Below are 21,317 nucleotides of genomic sequence, written 5' to 3'. Positions count from 1 at the left end.
AAACCACTTCCCTCGTAGTTTACTTCCGGGAAGTGTGCACCGCCGTGAAGAGCTCGGCTTTTCTCTGGCCAGACACAAGTGGAGGAGTAGAGTGCGGTCCGGGGTAGGGTGCTGTAGCGGTCCAGAGAGACGGGCGGTGAGACAGTGCTTGGTGTTTCCAGCATGTGCTGAGTGAGACAGGCAGGGAGAAGGTGAGATGGAAGAAGAGAGGGAGGAAATGAGGGACTTGATTACTATCCCTGGGATGTACTAAAAGGAATGACAGGATTGCCCATTGGAAACAACGGGGGAGGCTTGAAGGCTGGTTGGAAATAATAGGAGACAGGAATGCCAATGACTTGCATGGGCCCCATTGAAATACAATACAGCGTGAGAAGAGTTATAAAGAAAATACGGAATGCTGTTTTCATTAAGGTCTCTGGGCCTAGATAGGCTGCTCTGGGACTGGAATGACAGGCCCTAGAGTGGAATTAGGGTTGTGTTCTGGGACTGAAATGACTCCCCCCAGAGTGCAGATTTTAAAAATCATTTTTGGCAGCAGTTGCTACCATATCATGAGGATTTTCACTATGTGACTTTAGGCACCCAGCGGCCATCGTTTTCTGGCTGTCTCCAGCTCTTGCAGCAGTCATTTTGTGTCTGTACCCACCATGCTGTGTCAGAACTACAAAGGTGCCATGGGCTCAAAAAGATTGGGGATCCCTGAGCTAGAATTCGGGATGGGATTTTTCACAGTAAGACTATGGATGGGTGCTCTGGGTCATTGGTGAATGGAGTGGGCAAAAGTGTGCAAGGAACTCAGGCAGGGTGTGACACATAATGGGATTATGGAGGGCTAGAATGCTTCAGAACTGGACACTGGAACAGGGAGAAGGGCAAGATTTATTATCCAGGGAACCAGCACATATTTGTCCCTAAGGTCCTTTCAGACCAACCTCATTTCCTTCTTTGATTGAATGACGAGTTTACTGGATTGAGGGAATGCTGTTGATGTTCTTTACCTGGATTTCAATAAACCTTTTGATAGGGTTCTCCATGATATTATGATGGGCAATCTAGAGGACTGTGCACTGGACTGTAGGATACTTAGGTGGATAGGGAACAGGCTGGAAAACCACACTCACAAAGTGTAGTTGTCAACAACATTTCATCTGAATGGGGGGAGGTGTCCAGTAGGGTACCATAGAACTCTGTTCTGAGCTTGCTACTTGTCAATATTTTTATAAATGATTCGGATGTGGGTGTGAAGATGGTACTCCATAAATCTCCTAATGGCACCAAACTGGGAAGAACAACAAACACACTAGTGGATAGAGATAGACATGAAGTTGGGAGGGGCAGAGAAAAAAAAATGAAGATATAGAATTCAGCAAAATCTGGACACATTGGAAAAGTGGGCAGATGTGATCAAGATGCAGTTTAACAAGAATAAGTGCTGAGTTCTGCATCGGGTAACAAAAATGAGCAACACACATACTGGATGGGGGATACACTTCTGGGTAGCAGTGTGTGTGAACAAGATCTTGGGATACGGGTGGACTGTAAGTTAAATATCAGCAGCCAGTGTTCTGCAGCAACATAAAAGGCTAATGCAGTCTCCTCCCATTTGCTGTCATCAACAGAGACATAACATCCAAATTGCAAGATGTCCTAGTCCTATAGTACATTCCATTGGTCAAGCTGCATATGCAGTTTTGGAGGCTTCATTACAAAAAAGATGTAGACAGAATGGAGTGGGTGCAGAGGAGAGTGATGAGGATGATCAGGAGCCTGGAGACCAAGCCCTAGGAGGAAAGGCTGAAGGACTTGGGAATGTTCAGTCTGCACAAAAGGAGACTGAGGGATGATTGCTCTTATGAAGTATTTGAAGAGCTGTTACTTAGAGGAGGGCAGGGAGCCATTCCTGTTGGCATCTGAGGATAGGACTCACAGTAATGGTTTTAAATTAAGGGTGCAACGTACTGGCTGGATAGAAGGAAAAACTTTTTAAAAGCAAGAGTTGTTCAACAGAGGAATCAGCTGCCTAGGGAGGTGGTGAGCTCCCCCTCACTGGCAGTCTTAAGCAGTGGCTGGACAAGCACTTGTCAGGGATGCTTTAGGCTGAACTGGCACTGAGCAGAGAATTAGACTGTGAACATACGGATAAAAGGAAGTACTTCTTCACCCAAAGGGTGATTAACATGTGGAATTCACTGCCACAGGAGGTGGTGGCGGCCACAAGCATAGCCACCTTCAAGAGGGGTTTAGATAAAAATATGGAGCAGAGGTCCATCAGTGGCTATTAGCCACAGTGTGTGTGTATATATAAAATTTTTTGCCACTGTGTGACACAGAGTGTTGGACTGGATGGGCCGTTGGCCTGATCCAACATGGCTTCTCTTATGTTCTTATGGTGCCTCTTCTAACCACTACCTCCAGTTTCAGAAGATTGGACCAGAGGGTCCAATTCTGTGAGCCCCAAAAGAAGGTGTCCCCATTCTCCATTATTTCCAGTGAAGTGAAGGCATTTAAAAGGTGCGTGGTCCCTTTAAATCTGATGGCCAGAACACCCTTTGGAATTCAGTCATGCTTGTCACAATCTTGTTCCTGACTCCACCCCCAAAGTCCCCAGATATCTCCTGAGTTGGACTTGGCAACCCTAGGGGCAACAGTTGTCCGGTAGTAAATTCCATTGAATGGATATGAGTAGTTTACCTTCCAGTGTGTGCTTTGGTTCGAGATATTGATATGTGTGAATGTGGGAGTGTTAACACTAGGGATTCCCAACCTTTTTGAGCCTGTGGGCACCTTTGGAATTCTGACATGGTGTGGTGGGCACAGCCAGAGAATGGGTGCCACGAGAGGCAAAGCCAACCATAAAATGGCCACCATAGTTTACCTACAGTTACACAGTGCAGATCCTTGTGCTGTGATAGCTGCTGCCAAAGCAACTTTTTAAAAGCTGCACAGCCAATCACATCTCCAAAGATCATTCAGAATCCTTGCTGGGCAGAAGCCCCACTTAGCCCTGCCCTCTTTCTAAAAACACTTGGCAGGCACCAAAAAAGGTCTTGGTGGGTGCCATGGTGCCCCCAGGCATCATTTTGGGGACATCAACTTCCACTGTGCAGGAGAGCCACAAAAAGATAACTGCTGTTGAATGTAGAACAAAGTTGGGGTCAAGTTTTACCTTTAAGACCAATAAAGTTTAATTCAGAATGTAAGCTTTTGTGTATGCATGCACACTTTCCAGCTGCCCTCTTTATGGCTATGCCGTTACTTGAAAGACTGCCTCCTCTGGTACAGCCTGGTATTTAAGATCCTCCTGAAGCTGGGTGGCAATCAAAGATAGGGCTATATTTTTTCAGTGATTGTGGTGGTTTGCTTTTAAAATGCCCTTCCCCTTGAGGCTTGCCTGGTGCCAAAATATTACTCTTTACCCATCTTTTAATTATCGTTCCTTTTAAAAGTTGGCTTTATGGCTTGCTTTGAGTTTGCTATCACTTTTGTGACTACTACTTAATGTTCCCTGCTAAAATTATATTTTGATGCTGCTGAGTAGGGCATGAACCACCAACAAACTAAAGTTTGTCAGGAATTTTGGCTGGTTCATGAATCATTGTTTGCAAACTGAAGAACCACCACAAGCTTTCACAAATTTTGATGTAGTTTGTGGCTGTTCATGAAAATGGCTGAGCTTCCCACAAAAAGTTACAGAGAGCAGAAAGCAGGGGTTTAAATGGCTCCAAGCCTGGGGCTGCCCGCCCAAGAAAGCACCTTTAAACAGCTGATCTAATTGGAGCAGTTTTTTCTATGCAGCTCAGCTGTTTAAAGGCGCTTTTTTGGGCAGGTAGCCCCAGGGGAGCAGTTTGCTCCTCATGGCTTAGCTGTTTAAAGGGACTTTATTGGGTTCAGCTCCCAGCCATTTAAACCACCACTTTCTGCTGCAGAGCACCCCTTAGCTATCTGGTATAAATGGCTTGGAGCTATTTAACCCCCTGCTTTCTGGTCCCTGCCAAAAGTGGCGTGGAGCAGAAAACAGGGGTCATGAACCCATATGAATTGGTTTAATTTGTGAACCAACCTCCTGGTTCATGATTCAGTTCATGCTTCAGCCACAAGCCACAAACTGAATTGCAAAAATGTGATTCATATGAAGAACATATGAACATATGAAGCTGCCTTATACTGAATCATACCTTTGGTCCATCAAAGTCAGTATTGTCTTCTCAGACTAGCAGTGGCTCTCCAGGGTCTCAAGCTGAGGGTTTTCACACCTATTTGCCTGAACCCTTTTTTGGAGATGCCAGGGATCGAACCTGGGACCTTCTGCTTCCCAAGCAGATGCTCTACCACTGAGCCACCGTCCTTCCCCGATTCATGCCCATCCTTACTCCTGAGTATTGTTTTATGCTGTTTTATGTTTCTGCTGGGCTCTTTAATTGTTGGTATTGATGTTCACCAGGACTTTTTTCTGGGAAAAGAGATACCAGAACTCTCAAGGAAAATGAAGAAGAAATACACTGGTGCCCCTCATGAACTTTTAAACATTTTTTTTGTTTTCACAGAGATGTACCAGAACTCTATTCCACTGTATTCCCTCAGGAAAAAAGCCCTATTTACCATTTTATGCTTGATGTTTTTACAGTCTTGTTTCTTAATTTTGTGAGTGACATTGAGCAGTGTGTGTATGTTTTCTATATATATCTTGTTTGAGTGATGGAGAACTGAGACTGGTACAGTATGACTACCTCTGGGTTAACTTGTCATAATTAGCTTTCTAGAGGCAGCCAAGAGCAAGATTCAAGTCCAGTAGCTCCTTAAAGACCAACAAGATTTCTAGGATATAAGCTTTTTAGTGTCAAAGCTTATGAAGAGAGCTTTGACTCTTGAAAGGGTATACCTTGGGAATCTTGTAGGTCTTTAAAGTGCTACTTAACTCGATATATGCTCTTCTACTGCAGACCAGCATGGCTACCCACCTTAAACTACGGGCAGCCAAGGTGGTAAAGTCACTGTAAGGATTTTACTCATGCCTGTACTGGTATTTTGTATACTTTGGTTGATTTGTATTACTGAGGTAATGTTTTGTTGTCTGTATCTCACGGTTTCGTTCAGAGCTGAGGACCTAATGATCTGTGGGAGTACGCATAGAGAGGGAAGAACAGAGGAAATCTCTCAACGGTGTGAACTGGACTTTTGGGGAAATGGAACGGTTAGACTGACAATTGTTTATTACAGCAATCCAATTTCTTTTGTGAAGATAATTTTAGATACTATATGTGTCACGGCTGGGGCCGGGTCAGGCAAAGTCTAGGGGCAGTCCGAGGTCTAGGGGCAGTCCGAGTGAAAAGGGTAGCCAGTGAGCAGGAGGGTCCGAGGCACCAAATCCGAATCACTGTACAAGTATCGCAGGTCCGAGGTCCAGAAGCCGAGGTCAGGGAGTCCAGAAGTCACAAGCCAAAGTCAGGGAGTCCAGAAACCAAAGTCAAGCCGGAGTGGATGCTAGAACGTCAGGGAGATGACTAGTTGCTTCCACAAAGCCTCCTCCCAAAGCCTACAGCTATATAGCCCTCTGCTGGCTGTTGCCCATTTGGGCTAATTGCTGGCTCAGAGAGGCAGCCAGGATCCTGTTGCAACTCAAGCATCCTTGCTCTTAGAAGGGCCAGAATCCTCTCAAAACTCAGGGCTCAGGGAGCGTCTTGCTTGTGAGCGTGCCGCCCTCCTCCGATCCCTGAGGTCCTGACGGAGGCGGTCACGCACACGCGCCACCCGAGAGGGCAAGGCAGGGGGGCTGGGATCTTCTCCAGCAGGAGGCAGGGGCACTGGTGCAGGTGGCAGGGGCACAGTTTCTTCTGCAGGCTCAACTTCCTCTGCAGGGTCCCCAGCACCCATGACAATATGAATCAATTTCTTTCCATACTGTCCAGGCCAGTCTTAGACCACTGGATAACTATTCTAATTTCCAGGGGAAATGGCCTCTTTATGTTTCTCTAGTACCATCCCCACCATCTTATATCCTACATACATCCACTATAGAATCACATCATCTGGCAAGGAAGCCACTTTTTAAAATAGTCATCTGAGAAGTTAACATAAATGTGACAGGGCCATCTGTTTGTGTGAGAGCCAGTTTGGTCTAGTGGTTAAGTGTGTGGACTCTTATCTGGGAGACCTGGGTTTGATTCCCCACTCCTCCACTTGCACCTACTAGCATGGCCTTGGGTCAGCCATAGCTCTGGCAGAGGTTGTCCTTGAAAAGGCAGCTGCTGGGGTTTCCGGTTCCGGCGGGGCGAGGCGGCAGCGTTCCGAGTGAGCTCCTCGGGACGAATCGCGAATTCAGCCTGTTTGGGGGGACTTTGGGTCCGCACAACCTCCAGTTGAGGGAGGCAAAGTGCGCTGAGAGAGCAAGGGGAATAGTGGGGAGCTCGTAAGAGTACTCCCCAAGTGTTCACCCTTCGTCTTGTGCACCACGGCTGAAGGCGTCTTCGGACGAAACAGCCCCAGCCACCGGTTTTCCGAGGTGGGCTGTGGTTGGCGGTGGTGGAGATAGAAGTGGCGAAGAAGACGCTTCGTTGTTACTGTTTATTTGCTCTCCTTCTCTTCTGGATTGTGTCTTAAGGATCCTCCTCCCCGGTCGGGGGGGGAGAGAGTAAACGAGTCGGCGTCGTAGCAGGACGACCGGAAAGAAGAGGACTGTCTGTTTCTTCTCTCTCTTTTTTTTTTTTGGCTTTTTTTCTCTTCCCTTTCTCCTTTCGTGTGGCAAGTGGGCAGCACGAAGGGGGTCTTCATAGACAACTAATTGGAGGTGGAGTTCGAGGCATTTGTCGCAGTTTTTTTTTTTTTTTTTGAGAAGGTAGCCGGTGACGAAAAGGTTAATTCGAATGTGCTAGCGGGCGCATTGACGCGCTGACGTTGCTGGCCGCACTCACGTTTCTGAGGGCTGGCTGAGGGCTGGCGGCGCAGTTGTTCCGGGTGGTTTGCCCAGAGAAGACTTAAGCGTGACGGACACTCTAGGCGTGCTGTTGCCGGGAGAACAGGAAGTGAGACGTCGTAACTGAAGACCAGGCAAGATAAGTGTGAACTGAACTGACTGGTAGGCAGTGTTTACCTCATCCTGGACCTCTGCTGGGTCTCAGATAAGAGCGGACAGTGAGATTTGATCGGACTAATTGTGGGACATTAAAGGAAAATCAGGAATGTTCCATGTTTACTTGTATTTATACTGGATGTTAAAGGTTGGAGACTGAGACTGAGACTCTCACCATCAGCGAATTAAGGTTTACTGTCTACTGAGTTATATTCTACTTCAGTGGAGGTCCGAGACATTGGGCAGCCTGTGGCTCAGCAGTTTTCTGATTCATGCTCCCAATGTATATTTTCTTTTTATACCATTGTGTTACTGTGCTAATTTTTTTCCTTGAGCTGCATAAGTAGAGTCAAGCTCTTCGTATAGCCGGTCAAATTTTGAATTTTGAATTTGCCTTGAGTGTGGTATTGCTTCTGATTAAGCTTTGTTTTTGTTTTTTTGTTTTTTTGTCTTTTTTGTGGGTGGGTTAAATAATTCAATAATTTAACAATTAAGATTGATCTACTGTTTAGTAAAATGTCTCAGCCAGTGAAAACAAAATTTTCGCCAGGGCAGCCAAAGGCTGTTGGTGCCGCTTTATCACAAGAGGTGGTGAAAGATATTAATCCAATTTTTTAGAGGCTCTAAATCAATTGAAGCAGGATTTAACCAAACAGATGGAGGGGGTCGTAAATAAAATGGAAAGTCTTGATGACAAATTTAGTGAGACTAAGAAGGATATAACTGAGGTGGTTAAATTGACTAAATCAATTGAGGGTAAGCTCAGACTAATGGAAGGCAAAATGGAGGAAATAGAAGTTAAACAGGGAAAATCTGAGGCGAAACTTATTCAAATGGAAATGGCCCAAGCCGAGTACGTACTCAGGTTTTCAAATATACCAGAGGAGAAGAACGAAAATTTGGCTAAATTATTGGGTGAAGCTTTAGCTGACCCGTTGATGATGGACAAGACTGAAGTTGAGAAGGAATTTGACTCTGTATACAGAGTTAATACCACTTATGCCAGAAAGAATGGGCTCAATCGAGAGGTCCATCTAAGGTTCTCCCGTAAGATGATTAAGGAGAGGGTTTGGAGGGAGGCAAGAGACCAGCAGTTGATTATTAAGGGGGTCAAAATAAAGATAATGAAGGAAATACCCTGGTCGGTTAGAAGGAGGAGAAAAGAATATTTGCAGCTGGCTCTTGCTCTGCAAGAAAAAGGGATTATGTACAGATGGCTGGTTCCTGAGGGGCTGTTGTTTACGTATTTAAACAATAGAGTTAAGATAGACTCAATCGCTAAATTGGAGGAATTTTTTAAATCACATAGAGGTAATTGGCAAAAAGAGAAAAACAAGGGCCAAAATCCCAACGGTTTAGAGAGGCAATTAGATCAAGTTGATCCATCAAAAGAACTTCAGTTACTAGATTTTGAAGAGCGGGAGGAAGGAGAGATTTATCAATCCGAGGAAACTAAAAGGGAGACCAGGTTACAGAAAAAAAAGAGACTCCAATAGACTAGGGCTGAAACTAATATGGCGAACAGATTAAAAATAATCTCGGTAAACGTCAATGGTCTTAACTCTCCAAAGAAAAGGAAGAGAACTTTTTTACAGTTAAAGAAATTTAAGGCAGATATCATATGCCTACAAGAGACCCACATGCGGAAGAAAGATGGAATGCTCTTGCATAATAACAGACTTGGCAAAGCGTTTATTACATCGGAGGTTGATAAAAGAAAGAGAGGGGTGGTGACATATGTCAAAGATGGGATACAGGCAGAATTGATTTTTGAAGGCAAAGAGGCAAGAATGCATGGAATTGAAATAATAAAGGACTCAAAAAAGTTCCTTCTGGTTAATGTTTACGCACCCAATGACAATCAAAGACTGTTTTATAAAGATTTATACTCTAGGGTTTCCAATGCGGATTATGAAAATATTTGTATTATAGGTGATCTAAATGCAGTTGAAAACCCAGAGTTAGATAGAAGTTCTAAAAATGACAAAAGGAAATCCAAAGTCAAAAGTAGTAACATTCTCCCTGAAACTTTTCTGAGATTAGTTGATGAATTCGCCTTAGTGGACGTTTGGCGTACTCTTAACCCTAATACAAGAGATTATACCTATTTCTCAAATCGACACACTTCATGGTCTAGGATCGACTCGAGCTGGATATCATTGGGATTAATGAAAGAGGTTCAAGAAGCGGAAATTCTCCCTTCAACAATTGCTGACCATTCACCTATTATGTTATCATTAAGTACTTCTAAAAGGAAGTCAGGATGGAGAATGAATTTAAGTCTGATGAGGGATAAAGGATTTATTCGGTTTATAGAGGAGGAAATGAAGAATTTCTTTTTGATAAATACGCAGAGTGACGTATCTTACTCAACCATCTGGGAAACTAGTAAAGCCTTTTTTAGGGGATTGGTCATTAGTTATAGTGCAAAAAAGTGGAGGGAAGAAAGTAGTAACGTGGCGAAATGGTCTGATTTAATTAAAACCAAGGAAACGTTGTTGAAAATAAATCCCACACTAAAGGAGCTTAGGTCGGAGATTAGGAACCTCCAACATAAAGTTCATTTAATTTTTTTAGACCAGATAGAAAGAAAGATAGCTTATTCTAAAGCGTACTTTTATGAGAATGCTAACAAACCTGGCAAGTGGCTTGCGTACAAAGTCAGGAAGGAAAGAGAGAAGAAAATGATTAAAACTCTAAAGGATAAGAAGGGGCAGAACATCTCGGCTCTGGAAGATATGAAATTAATAGTTCAGGAGTTTTACAAGAATCTATATAAAAAAGAGGAGAGGCTTAAATCTGAACAACAAGATTATATTTTGAATAGGGTGCGGACATCACTAACAAACGAACAGAAAGAAACTTTAACTGTTCCAATTATGATGTTCGAAATTGTAGAAGCTTGGAAAAAAATTAAAAGTAACAAGGCACCCGGACCAGATGGTATTCCTCCTGAATATTATATAGCCTTCAAAGAGAATTTATTAGATCCTTTCAAAAATTTAGTAGAGGAGGTTTGGTGTTCGGCAAAAATCCCAGAGTCATGGCGGTTTAGTAATGTAGTTCTTATCCCAAAACCTGGAAAAGACCCCGACAACATAGGAAATTATCGCCCTATATCTTTATTAAATATAGATTACAAAATATTTACGACAATCTTGGCAAATAGACTTAAACAGGTTCTGAGGGAGATTATACACCCTGATCAAACTGGATTCTTACCAAGAAGACATATGCAAACAAATATCAGGATGTTATTTAATTTTTTGGAATATTCTGAGTTTAACAGGGATAAACAATTAGCTTTTTTATTTCTTGATGCGGAAAAAGCTTTTGATAATTTAGACTGGAATTTTATGTTGGAACTTTTAGAAAAGACTAATTTTGGGGATAAATTTGTAAACAATATACGGGCAATATATGACAAACAATATGCCAAGATAATTGTTAACGGAGATTTAACAGAAGAAATTCATCTTACTAAGGGCACGAGACAGGGCTGTCTCCTATCCCCCCTGTTGTTTATTTTTTCTCTCGAAGTATTATTTGATTCAATTAGGTTAGATACCAATGTCGAGGGTTTAAGAGTCAAAGGGGAAAGCTATAAAATATTAGCTTACGCAGACGATATGGTCCTTGTGTTGCAAAATCCTTTGGAGTCAATAGAGACGGTTCTAAACCATTTGGATGAATACTGGAAAGTTGCCGGCTTAAAAATAAACAAAAATAAGTCGAAACTGCTAACCAAGAATATGACGGCACAGGCTATTGTTGATCTTGAAAGAATTTCAGGATTCAAAAGAGAGAAGAAAATAAGATATTTAGGTATAGCCGTCTCAGATAAGTGCAGTGCTATTTATGAAAATAATTATATTCCCTTACTAAAAGAAATTGAGACTCTAATCAAAAGCTGGACTAATTTGAGATTGTCATTCATGGGTAGAGTGGCATTACTCAAAATGAATATTCTCCCCAAAGTTTTATTTTTGTTTCAAATGGTTAACTTTGCTATGAAGGACTCTTTCCTTAAGAAATTAAATCAATTGGCCAAAAACTATGTTTGGCAGGGGAAGAAACCCCGAATTGGTTGGAAAATATTAGCTGATAAAAAAGAGAATGGTGGTCTTGGGTTACCCGACTTTGAGATTTATCACACAGCTTGCTCAGTCTGGTGGTTGAAAGATTGGGTAATGTTAGAAGATTCTCGTGTGTTAGCAATAGAAGGTGCTGATTTACAAGCTGGCTGGCACGCAAACATGTGATATATACAGAAACCTCAAAACTATTTTAAAAATCATTTAATTCGTCAATCTTTACTCCAAACCTGGGTAAAAATAAAAAAGAAAATTTATGATAAAACGCCCAGGTGGATATCTCCAATGGAGGCGTCAATTCGGCCGCAACTGTGGTCTCCGGGAAAGTCTCTAAGATACTTAGATTTACTAGATGAGAACAACAAAATAAGGAAGAAGGTAGAGCTAGAGCAAAGAGGGTTCTCCCCGGATTGGTGGATAATGACTCAAATTCTGGCCAAATATAATAATGATAAAATTGTTGGGTTTACGAAGACAAACTTTGATTTCGATATGTTAATTACCGCAAAGACCGGAAAAATGATCAAGAAGGTTTACAATTACTTATTACAATTAAAATTGGAGGATGAAACGGTCAAAAACGTAATGGTAAAATGGTCAATGAACTTAAAGGGTAACATAACGATGGAACAATGGGAGATGTTATGGAGGAATAACTATAAGATTATAAAACCTGTCAACTACCGTGAAATTTTTTTAAAACTTTTCCACAGGTGGCATATCACACCGGTGTTAGTAAATAAAATTAACCATGAATTCCCACCTAACTGTTGGAAATGCGGAGTAAAGATAGGGACCTATTATCACTTATGGTGGACATGTAAGGTGTCCAAAAAATATTGGAAAGGTATTCATAAGATATTGACTGATATACTGAAGGTTAACTTTCCGCTTAAACCGGAGTGTATGTTATTATCATTAGTCAGAGGGACGGTCCCCCGAGAGGATGAATTTATTGCAGTTTATATCATAACGGCGGCCAGAATATTACTGGCCCAAAACTGGAAATCCAAAACCCCCCCAAAGAGGGAAGAATTAATTCACAAAATTATGCAGTTGGCTGAAACGGACATATTGGCTAATACAATACAAGGGAAATTGAAGGAGGATGCAATAAAAAGATGGGAAAAAGTATATTTATGGTTAGGGAAAAACTAAAGATAAGTCAGGAAAATTGAAGTTGTATTATATTTATTAATTTATTAATGTCAGTATTACTAAAATTAATGTTGACTTTCTTTGAAAAGGATCACAATAAGTTCAGTCTTGGGATTCTGATGCCACAGTCACACCCTAAACGGGAAGAAGGATTGTTGTTATAGGATGATGTTAATCCCATATTTCTTCTATGTGGGTTGCAGTGTGTTGTCTAAGATATGGTGTTGTCACATGAGGTTTGTTTATGTATTTTTCATTTCCTGTTTTGTTAGCATGTTTCGGGTATTACTGTTTAGTATCTAAGTATTGTATGGAAAAAAAGAAAAGAAAAGGCAGCTGCTGTGAGAGCTCTCTCAGCCCCACCAACCTCACAGGGTGTCTGTTGTGGGGGAGGAAGGAAAAGGAGATTGTGAGCCGCTCTGAGACTCTTCGGAGTGGAGGGTGGGATACAAATCCAATATCTTCTTCTATTTCTGCATAGAATATATGTGTATGGTATCTGAGTGAATGGTACTTAACTCTTCCCTGCACTGCATCTCCTTGCTATTTGATTTTAGGTACTTTTATCCCAACCTGATTCACTTCTGGAATTGAAACTGGGCTGGGACGGGGAGGCGTATGAAATGGTAGAGTGCAAGAATGTAAGAGTGAAAAGGGTTAAATTCCTCCATTTATATGCCTGTAAAAATCTGATCCAGTACTTGGTTTTTATGTGAATAGGGGAGTATATGTGAGGAAGTGTGTCTGCCACCTACCAGGTCCTTCATGGAACAGAGATTTGGCATGCTGTGTTCATGTCCTGTCTTTGTTATTGATTTATTGTGTGGTTTGGAGCACTGCTTTGTAGGCTCAGGATATCCTCAGTGAAGCTGGAATAATTGTGACTTATTTCAAAGGGTTGTGTTGAGGGCAAACACAGTAAAGATTGTAAAGCATATTGCACATTAAAAGTGATTACAAATACATGGTATAAATGGGGTGCGTCAAGATCCGTGCTAGTTGCCTTCCCCCAAGTTCAGCGTAAGGAAGAACAGAACGGTTCGTTGCAGTTGGAAAATGCAGCTGTAATTTCCAGCCCCCTTCCCCAAGTTTTCTTTGGGACATTGGCAGCATAAATGTCTAAATAAGAAATTACTCAGTAAGGCCTTAGCTGTGTGATGCGCACTTCTTTTGGATTGTTCTTCCTATCTTTCAAAAAGATCAAAAAGTTCATTTCTTTCAGTGGCAAGGAGGCTGCAATGGGAGAGACTCTTTGTGATTCTGCAACCTAAACTGGATAAGAGAAAGAAAGAGAGAAAGAAAGAAAATGCTGCGCTATTGGGGCGAGATCCCAGTTTCCTCCAGTCAAGCCAACCGCAGCTCCTTTGATTTACTTCAGCGGGAGTTTCGCACTGTGGAGGTCCAGGATCCACCATTACATCAGCCTTCAGCCAATAAACCCAAGCCTACCACCATGCTGGACATCCCCTCAGAGCCCTGTAGCCTCACCATTCACACTATCCAGCTCATCCAGCACAACCGACGGCTGCGCAGCCTCATTGCCACAGCTCAGGCACAGAACCAGCAGCAAGTAGAAGGCATAAAGATGGAAGAAAGTGAGCCATTGCCATCCTGTCCTGGCTCCCCTCCGCTCCCTGATGAGTTGCTTCCCTTGGATAGCAAAATACCCAAGATGCCATTTCAGCTGAGGCAAAGTGACCCAGAGAGTGACTTTTACAGGTGGGTGCTATGCTTGGGTTGAGCTATGCAAAGGAGGTTCTGACGCAGTCCTAAACATGCTTACTCTAAAGTAAGTGCCACAGAATTTCTGAGATAGAAATTCAAAAAGTCACAGCAGTTATGGTTTTAGCAGTTTAAGGTAATGTTGCCCCTCACGCAAGTGGTTTTATGCAGTCCTAGAATAACCCAAACCTCTTTAGAAGTGTCTCTTCCTTTACCTTCCTTGGCATTTTAGGTACAGCATAAATAGATGAGTAAGTTGGGGTGCTGAGAACTGAACCCCAGGTTCCCTTGCAACACTGCATAAGACTTAAGGGTTAAGCTGTTGGTCCATACCATGGCAGTTTTTGTTTTTTCTTTGTAAAACAGAGCTACCCACTTATCTGGTGTCAGCCTGTCATTTAAGTTACTTTTACTTTCAAAAAGAATCCATGCTGATACACTTCTTCTGTGCAAGGTAAAACCAGGCATGGAGTGCTCAATCAGGCTCATTAACAGTTGTAGCATAGCTCCTGTAAAACTGCCTTTTATATATTATTCTCCTTGTGTGTGATCAATAGGAACTCAGCATATAATTAACGTGTTCTGATAATATAAGTAGGCCTCAGTTTTGTTGCAGTTTTTATAAGCTGGAAGTATCCAAGCCAAGATGAAGAAGCTTGGTGCTCAATGACAATTTAGATATGGCAAATATCTAGAAATCTGATGGGGAAATCTATGGGATACAGTCATCCCTATGGGCATAAGCTGTAAAGGGACAGGGAGGGACAGGTTGGCGGAGGTGTTGTGTTGTACATAAAACAGGGCATAGAATCAAATCTGAAAACACTGGGGGACTGAACTCCATAACAGAAGTGACATGTGTGTAAATATTTGGACCCTGCAGGTTATTTAAAAGCAGAGGTGTACTATTATTGTCCACAATATCAAACCCTTGAGACTGATGGAGAAGGAAATTAGAAAGGTGACTAAAGTAGATAAAGTAATGATATTGAGGGACTTCAAAATCATCCTTTATCTTAACTGAAAGGTAAATTCTGTCAAACAAAACAATTTTTGTGCATTTCATTTGCTGGGGAGTACACCTCAACAGTGAAATATTTCATAAAAACAGAAGAATTTGTGAGAAGGCAATCTTGGCTTCTCTATCTGCTGCTGGCATGCTGCTCACCTATAATTTCAACCCATTATTTTACTTGAGTGAGCCTCAGCTGTTTCTGTGCAAATGAAATAGGCCCAGATTCCCGCACCTTAACTTGCTGGTTAAACACGAAATGGGGCACAAGATTTTCCTTCTTAAATGGGAAAGGCCTTGCCTTGTGTCAAAGAATCTTTCTCATCACTTCAGCTAGGAGTGTTTGACAGATAGCGGCCCATCTTTTGAAATGTTCAGAACAGAAAATATCCCAGTTTATGATGCCTGAAGCCCCATTAACCCCAAGGGCCAAGTTTGATTTATGTGGCTTGACAGATGTGTCACTGTACTCTGTTCAGAGAGAAGGTTCACAGCCAGCAGGCAGAAGGGAAAAACCAGCATTCTGCTTTGCTTTATTAATATCACTGACTAGCAAAGCACCAGCTTTCTGAAGTTTCTCTTTCTATTAGTTATTCTAACCATCTCCTGATTACAGTTTTGTTGATTAAAATCCAGATGCTTGAGTTGGAAGCCAGAGCTATCAATTATAAGACTGCAGTTAAATTATTTTATGGAAATACAAATACTTTTGAAGCCAACAACAGTGAAGCTTCTCCTATTGTTCCTCTACTGTATCACAAGGCATCTTTGAGAAATACAGTTATAATAATAAATACTCTCTTTTAGTAAATTTCAGTGCTTAACTTGGAAGCAACCTGTTATTGTGTTGAATCTTCAGTACAGTGTGTTTTCTAATCATTCTAATGACTGTTGCAGATATTGTTCTGCTTCAGCCGAATGTAGCTGCTTTACATGAGGTGCCTAGTCCCCCGCATGTTGCATGGTAAGCTCTTTGCTTTGCCAGTGTCATGTTGAAATCTGGTCAGAATGTAGTGGCTTGAGGTCAAGTTGCAGCTGCTGTACAAAGTACTTTATAGAATCATAGAGTTGGAAGGGTCCTCCAGGGTCATCTAGTACAACCATCTGCACAATGCAGGAAATTCACAAATACTTCCTCCTAAATTCACAGGATCTGCATTGCTGTCAGATGGCCATCTAGCCTCTGTTTAAAAACCTTCAAGGAAGGAGAGCCCACCACCTCCCAAGGAAGCCTGTTCCACTGAGGAACTGCTCTGTCAGGAAGTTCTTCCTAATGTTGAAACTCTTTTGATTTAATTTCAACCCATTGGTTCTGGTCCTATCTTCTGGGGCCACAGAAAACAATTCTGCACCATCCTCTATATGACAGCTCTTCAAGTACTTAAAGATGGTAATCATATCACCTCTCAGCTGCCTCCTCTCCAGGCTAAACATGTCCAGCTCCTTCAACCTTTCTTCATAGGACTTGGTCTCCAGACCTCTCACCATCTTCATCACCCTCCTCTGGATCCATACCAAATTGTCTATATCCTTCTTAAGTTGTGGTACCCAAAACTGAACACAGTACTCCATGTGAGGTCTTACCAGATCAGAGTAAAGTGATACCATCACTCAAACCCTTTATTTTGAACTCCGAAAAAAATTCACACCTATATTTGCTGTGTTTTCTTACTTAAAAAAAACAACCTAACCTTGCAGGAAGTGTTTGGGTATCTATCTCTAATTAGCTAGGACATTAGGTGAGCCTGAGATATTTCTTGAAGTCACAGAATCATAAAGTTGAAAGGGATCTCCAGGGTCATCTAGTCCAACCCCCTGTACAATGCAGGAACTTCACAAATACCTCTCCCTAAGTTCACAGGATCAGCATTGCTGTCAGTTGGTCATCTAGCCTCTATTTAAAAACCTCCAAGGAAGGAGAGCTTACCACCTCGCAAGGAAGCCTGTTCTAGTGAGGAACTGCTCTGTCAGTAGCATCTTCAATTTTCACTCAAGTCTTTGTGTGCTTTTTTTTTTTTTTTTTGCTTACAGAGGCAAAGGAGAGCCAGTAACTGAGTTAAGCTGGAACTCTTGTCGTCAACTTCTCTACCAGTCCATAGCCACTATTTTGGCTCATGCAGGTTTTGAGTGTGCCTATGAGAGTGTCTTGGAGACACTGACAGACATTGCTCATGAGTACTGCCTGAAGTTCACCAAGCTTTTGCGTTTTGCTGTGGACCGAGAAGCTCGGCTTGGGCAGACACCCTTCCCAGATGTCTTGGAGCAGGTGTTCCACGAAGTGGGCATTGGCAGCGTGCTTTCCCTGCAGAAGTTCTGGCAACACCGCATTAAAGATTATCATAGCTATATGCTACAGGTGAGAAAAGAAGGATGCACTATGCTCAGATGTGAACAGATTGCAATAGTGGTTATGGTATATGGAGTCTTCGTATGTAGACTTTCTTTTACAGTGAATTTAACTGCTAAAATGCTAAAGTGAGTTTGTGAGGACTGCTTTTTACCTGCTTATTGGACATTTTTGGGTCCTAGACTGATACGTCAGTCTCTGCACTACATTTCCTGCTTGCTTTGAGGTAGCTGAGTAAAGTAGCTTGTGTCCCTTCCTGCTGAGACCATTCTCTCCAGTTGTCTTTTGCAGTGATCATTCTACTGTTTCCAAATGATACCAACCCAAAGAGTATATTTACAGAATAGTCTAGAACAGGGGTGTGAAACCTGTGCCTGGGAGCCAAATCAGGCCCCCAGAGGACTCTTATCAGGCCTGTGAGCAACTTACTGTTGTCTGTGTACTTCTCCATCACAACTTGCATTGCCAGGCTTGCTCAATTGCACAGGAAGTACGGAGCAAAGCCTCTATTTTCTCCATTAGCTAAGGCTCCTCCCTTGGGGTGGAAGGGGGGGAAGACAGTTTACTTTGCCAGGCTCTCTCAATCGCACAGCAGAGCTACTGAACCAGGCCTCTCTTCCTTCTGTTGGCTAAGACTTCTTTCTCTACTCATCCTCTTGGGAGGGAAACAGCAAGAGCTTACTTTGCCCAGTTCAATTGCAGGGAGAAATACAAAGCACCTTTAAAGTCAACAAAGTTTCATTCAAGGTATGAGCTTTTGGCTTTGCTACAGAGAGAGAGAAAGAGCGAAAGAGAGAGAGAGTTATGTTGGCTTGTTATGCCAGTGCTCCCCTGGGTGCAACTGGTGTGCCTTCCATTTTCACTAAATTCATGCCTTCATGATCCAGTCTTTCTCAGTAGGGAAGCAATGTGAAAATAACAACCAGCCAGTGAGATGGATTAGTAAGAGGTTTTTGCATTCAGTAGAGGCATAGGACTGGCCTGCTTAAAATCATACACTTAAGAGGCTTTGAGCTAAATTGTTGTCAAAAGAATGGCTTGCTTGAAATTAAAATTAAAAATGAACAATTAAGTATGAAGAGCATAAGAGCAACTGGCCATCTAAACATAAGAACATAAGAGAAGCCATGTTAGATCAGGCCAATGGCCCATCCAGTCCAACATTCTGTGTCACACAGCGGCCAAATATATATATACACACACACACACACTGTGGCTAATAGCCACTGATGGACCTCTGCTCCATATTTTTATCTAACCCCCTCTTGAAGGTGGCCATGCTTGTGGCCGCCACCACCTCCTGTGGCAGTGAATTCCACATGTTAATCACCCTTTGGGTGAAGAAGTACTTCCTTTTATCCATTTTAACCTGTCTGCTCAGCAATTTCATCGAATGCCCACGAGTTCTTGTATTGTGAGAAAGGGAGAAAAGTACTTCTTTCTCTATTTTCTCCATCCCATGCATTATCTTGTAAACCTCTATCATGTCACCCCTCAGTCGACGTTTCTCCAAGCTAAAGAGCCCTAAGCGTTTCAACCTTTCTTCATAGGGAAGATGTTCCAGCCCTTTAATCATTCTAGTTGCCCTTTTCTGAACTTTCTCCAATGCTATAATATCCTTTTTGAGGAGTGGCGACCAGAACTGCACACAGTACTCCAAATGAGACCGCACCATCGATTTATACAGGGGCATTATGATACTGGCTGATTTGTTTTCAGTTCCCTTCCTAATAATTCCCAGCATGGCGTTGGCCTTTTTTATTGCAAACGCACACTGTCCTGACATTTTCAGTAAATTATCTACCACGACCCCAAGATCTCTCTCATGGTCAGTCTCTGCCAGTTCAGTCTCTGCCAGTTCACATCCCATCAACTTGTATTTGTAGCTGGGATTCTTGGCCCCAATGTGCATTACTTTGCACTTGGCCACATTGAACCGCATCTGCCACGTTGACACCCACTCACGCAGCCTCAACAGATCCCTTTGGAGTTCCTCACAATCCTCTCTGGTTCTCACCACCCTGAACAATTTAGTGTCATCCGTAAATTTGGCCACTTCACTGCTCACTCCCAACTCTAAATCATTTATGAACAAGTTAAAGATCATGGGACCCAGTACCGAGCCCTGCGGCACCCCACTGCTTACCGTCCTCCACTGCGAAGACTGCCCATTTATACTCACTCTCTGCTTCCTATTACTCAGCCAGTTTTTGATCCACAAGAGGACCTGTCCTTTTACTCCATGACTCTCAAGCTTTCTAAGGAGCCTTTGATGAGGAACTTTATCAAAAGCTTTCTGGAAGTCAAGGTAAACAACATCTATCGGGTCTCCTTTGTCCACATGTTTGTTCACCCCCTCAAAGAAATGTAACAGGTTAGTGAGGCAAGATCTTCCCCTACAGAACCCATGCTGAGTCTTCCTCAATAACCCGTGTTCATCAATGTGCCTACTCATTCTGTCCTTGATAATGGTTTCTACCAACTTTCCCGGTATTGAAGTCAGACTGACTGGCCTGTAATTTCCCGGATCTCCTCTGGAACCCTTTTTAAAGATGGGGGTGACATTTGTTACCTTCCAGTCCTCAGCAACAGAGGCAGATTTCAATGAAAGATTACAGATTTTTGTTAGAAGATCCACAAGTTCAACTTTGAGTTCTTTCAGAACTCTCGGATGTATGCCATCCAGACCCAGTGACTTATTAGTTTTTAATTTGTCTATTAGTTGTAGGACCTCCTCTTTTGTCACCTCAATCTGACTCAGGCTTTCAACACCCCTTCCAATATTAGTGGTTCTGGGGCGGGCAAACACTTCTCATCTTCCACGGTGAAGACAGAGGCAAAAAATGCATTCAGCTTCTCAGCCATTTCCCCATCCTCCTTCAGTAATCCTTTTACCCCATGGTCATCCAAGGGCCCCACTGCTTCCTGGCTGGTTTCCTACTTCTAATATATTTGAAGAAATTTTTATTGTTGGACTTTATGTTTTTTGCAATATGCTCCTCATAGTCCCTTTTTGCCTGCCTGATCACAGTCTTTCATTTGATTTGCCACTGCCTGTGTTCCCTTTTATTAATCTCACTTGGACTGGTTTTCCACCGCTTAAAGGAGTCCTTCTTACCTTTTACAGCTTCCATTACTTTGTTTGTTAACCATGCTGGCCTCTTCTTATACCTGTTTGTGCCTTTCCTAACTTGTGGTATGTATTTTATCTGAGCTTCTAGGATTATAGTTTTAAATAGTCTCCAAGCTTCCCCAAGGGTTTTGACCGTATTTACCTTTCCTTTCAGTTTCCTCCTCACATGCCTCCTCATCTCAGAGAATTTACCCCTTTTAAAGTTAAATGTGGTTGTGGCGGTCTTTTTGGGCAACTCCCTATTGATACAAACAGTGAAATCAATAACATTATGGTCACTGCTCCCAAGCGGCACAATCACTTTTACATCTCTCACCAAGTCTTGGGCATTATTTAGGACCAGATCCAGGATCGCTCCACCCCTGGTAGGTTCTGAGACCATCTGCTCCATAGCACAGTCATTGAGAGCATCAAGAAACTCAATCTCTTTCTCTCGACCAGAACACATATTGACCCAATCAATCTGCGGGTAGTTAAAATCACCTATTACGACACAGTTTTTACGTTTAGCCCCTATCTTTAATCCTTCCATCATATTATAATCGTCCTCTCTCTTTTGATTTGGTGGGCGATAACAAACTCCCATAGTTAAATTTCCTTTTGGGCCTTCTATTTCAACCCAAAGCATTTCTAAAAGGGAATCTAATTCTCTGACCTCAGTCTTACTGGACCGTATATCCTCTCTGACATACGGAGCCACCCCACCTCCAACCCTTCCCTCCCTATCCTTCCGATATAACTTATATCCAGGGATCACTGTGTCCCACTGATTCTCCTCATTC

At 42.5% G+C, this 21,317-nt stretch overlaps 1 protein-coding gene across 2 annotated transcripts in view; it reads left to right on the top strand.

Annotated features, from left to right (window-relative positions):
- Positions 1-22: 22 nt before the first annotated feature.
- Positions 23-21,317, top strand: part of SUPT7L (SPT7 like, STAGA complex subunit gamma) — a 38,661-nt gene continuing 17,366 nt past the window's right edge. The window contains exons 1-4 of one of the 2 annotated variants that reach the window (XM_060245122.1): positions 47-151; positions 5,098-5,194; positions 13,544-14,040; positions 17,087-17,411. In XM_060245122.1, the coding sequence (XP_060101105.1) occupies positions 13,628-14,040; positions 17,087-17,411 (738 nt within the window). In that variant the 5' untranslated portion in view covers positions 47-151; positions 5,098-5,194; positions 13,544-13,627. Of the gene's footprint in view, positions 192-5,097; positions 5,195-13,543; positions 14,041-17,086; positions 17,412-21,317 lie in introns of both variants that reach the window. The other variant, XM_060245113.1, reaches the window with a different exon arrangement.

The sequence above is a fragment of the Heteronotia binoei genome, chromosome 1, assembly GCF_032191835.1.
Source record: "Heteronotia binoei isolate CCM8104 ecotype False Entrance Well chromosome 1, APGP_CSIRO_Hbin_v1, whole genome shotgun sequence".
In the NCBI taxonomy this organism is placed as follows: Eukaryota; Metazoa; Chordata; class Lepidosauria; order Squamata; family Gekkonidae; genus Heteronotia; species Heteronotia binoei.
This window is presented reverse-complemented; position numbering and strand designations above follow the sequence as displayed.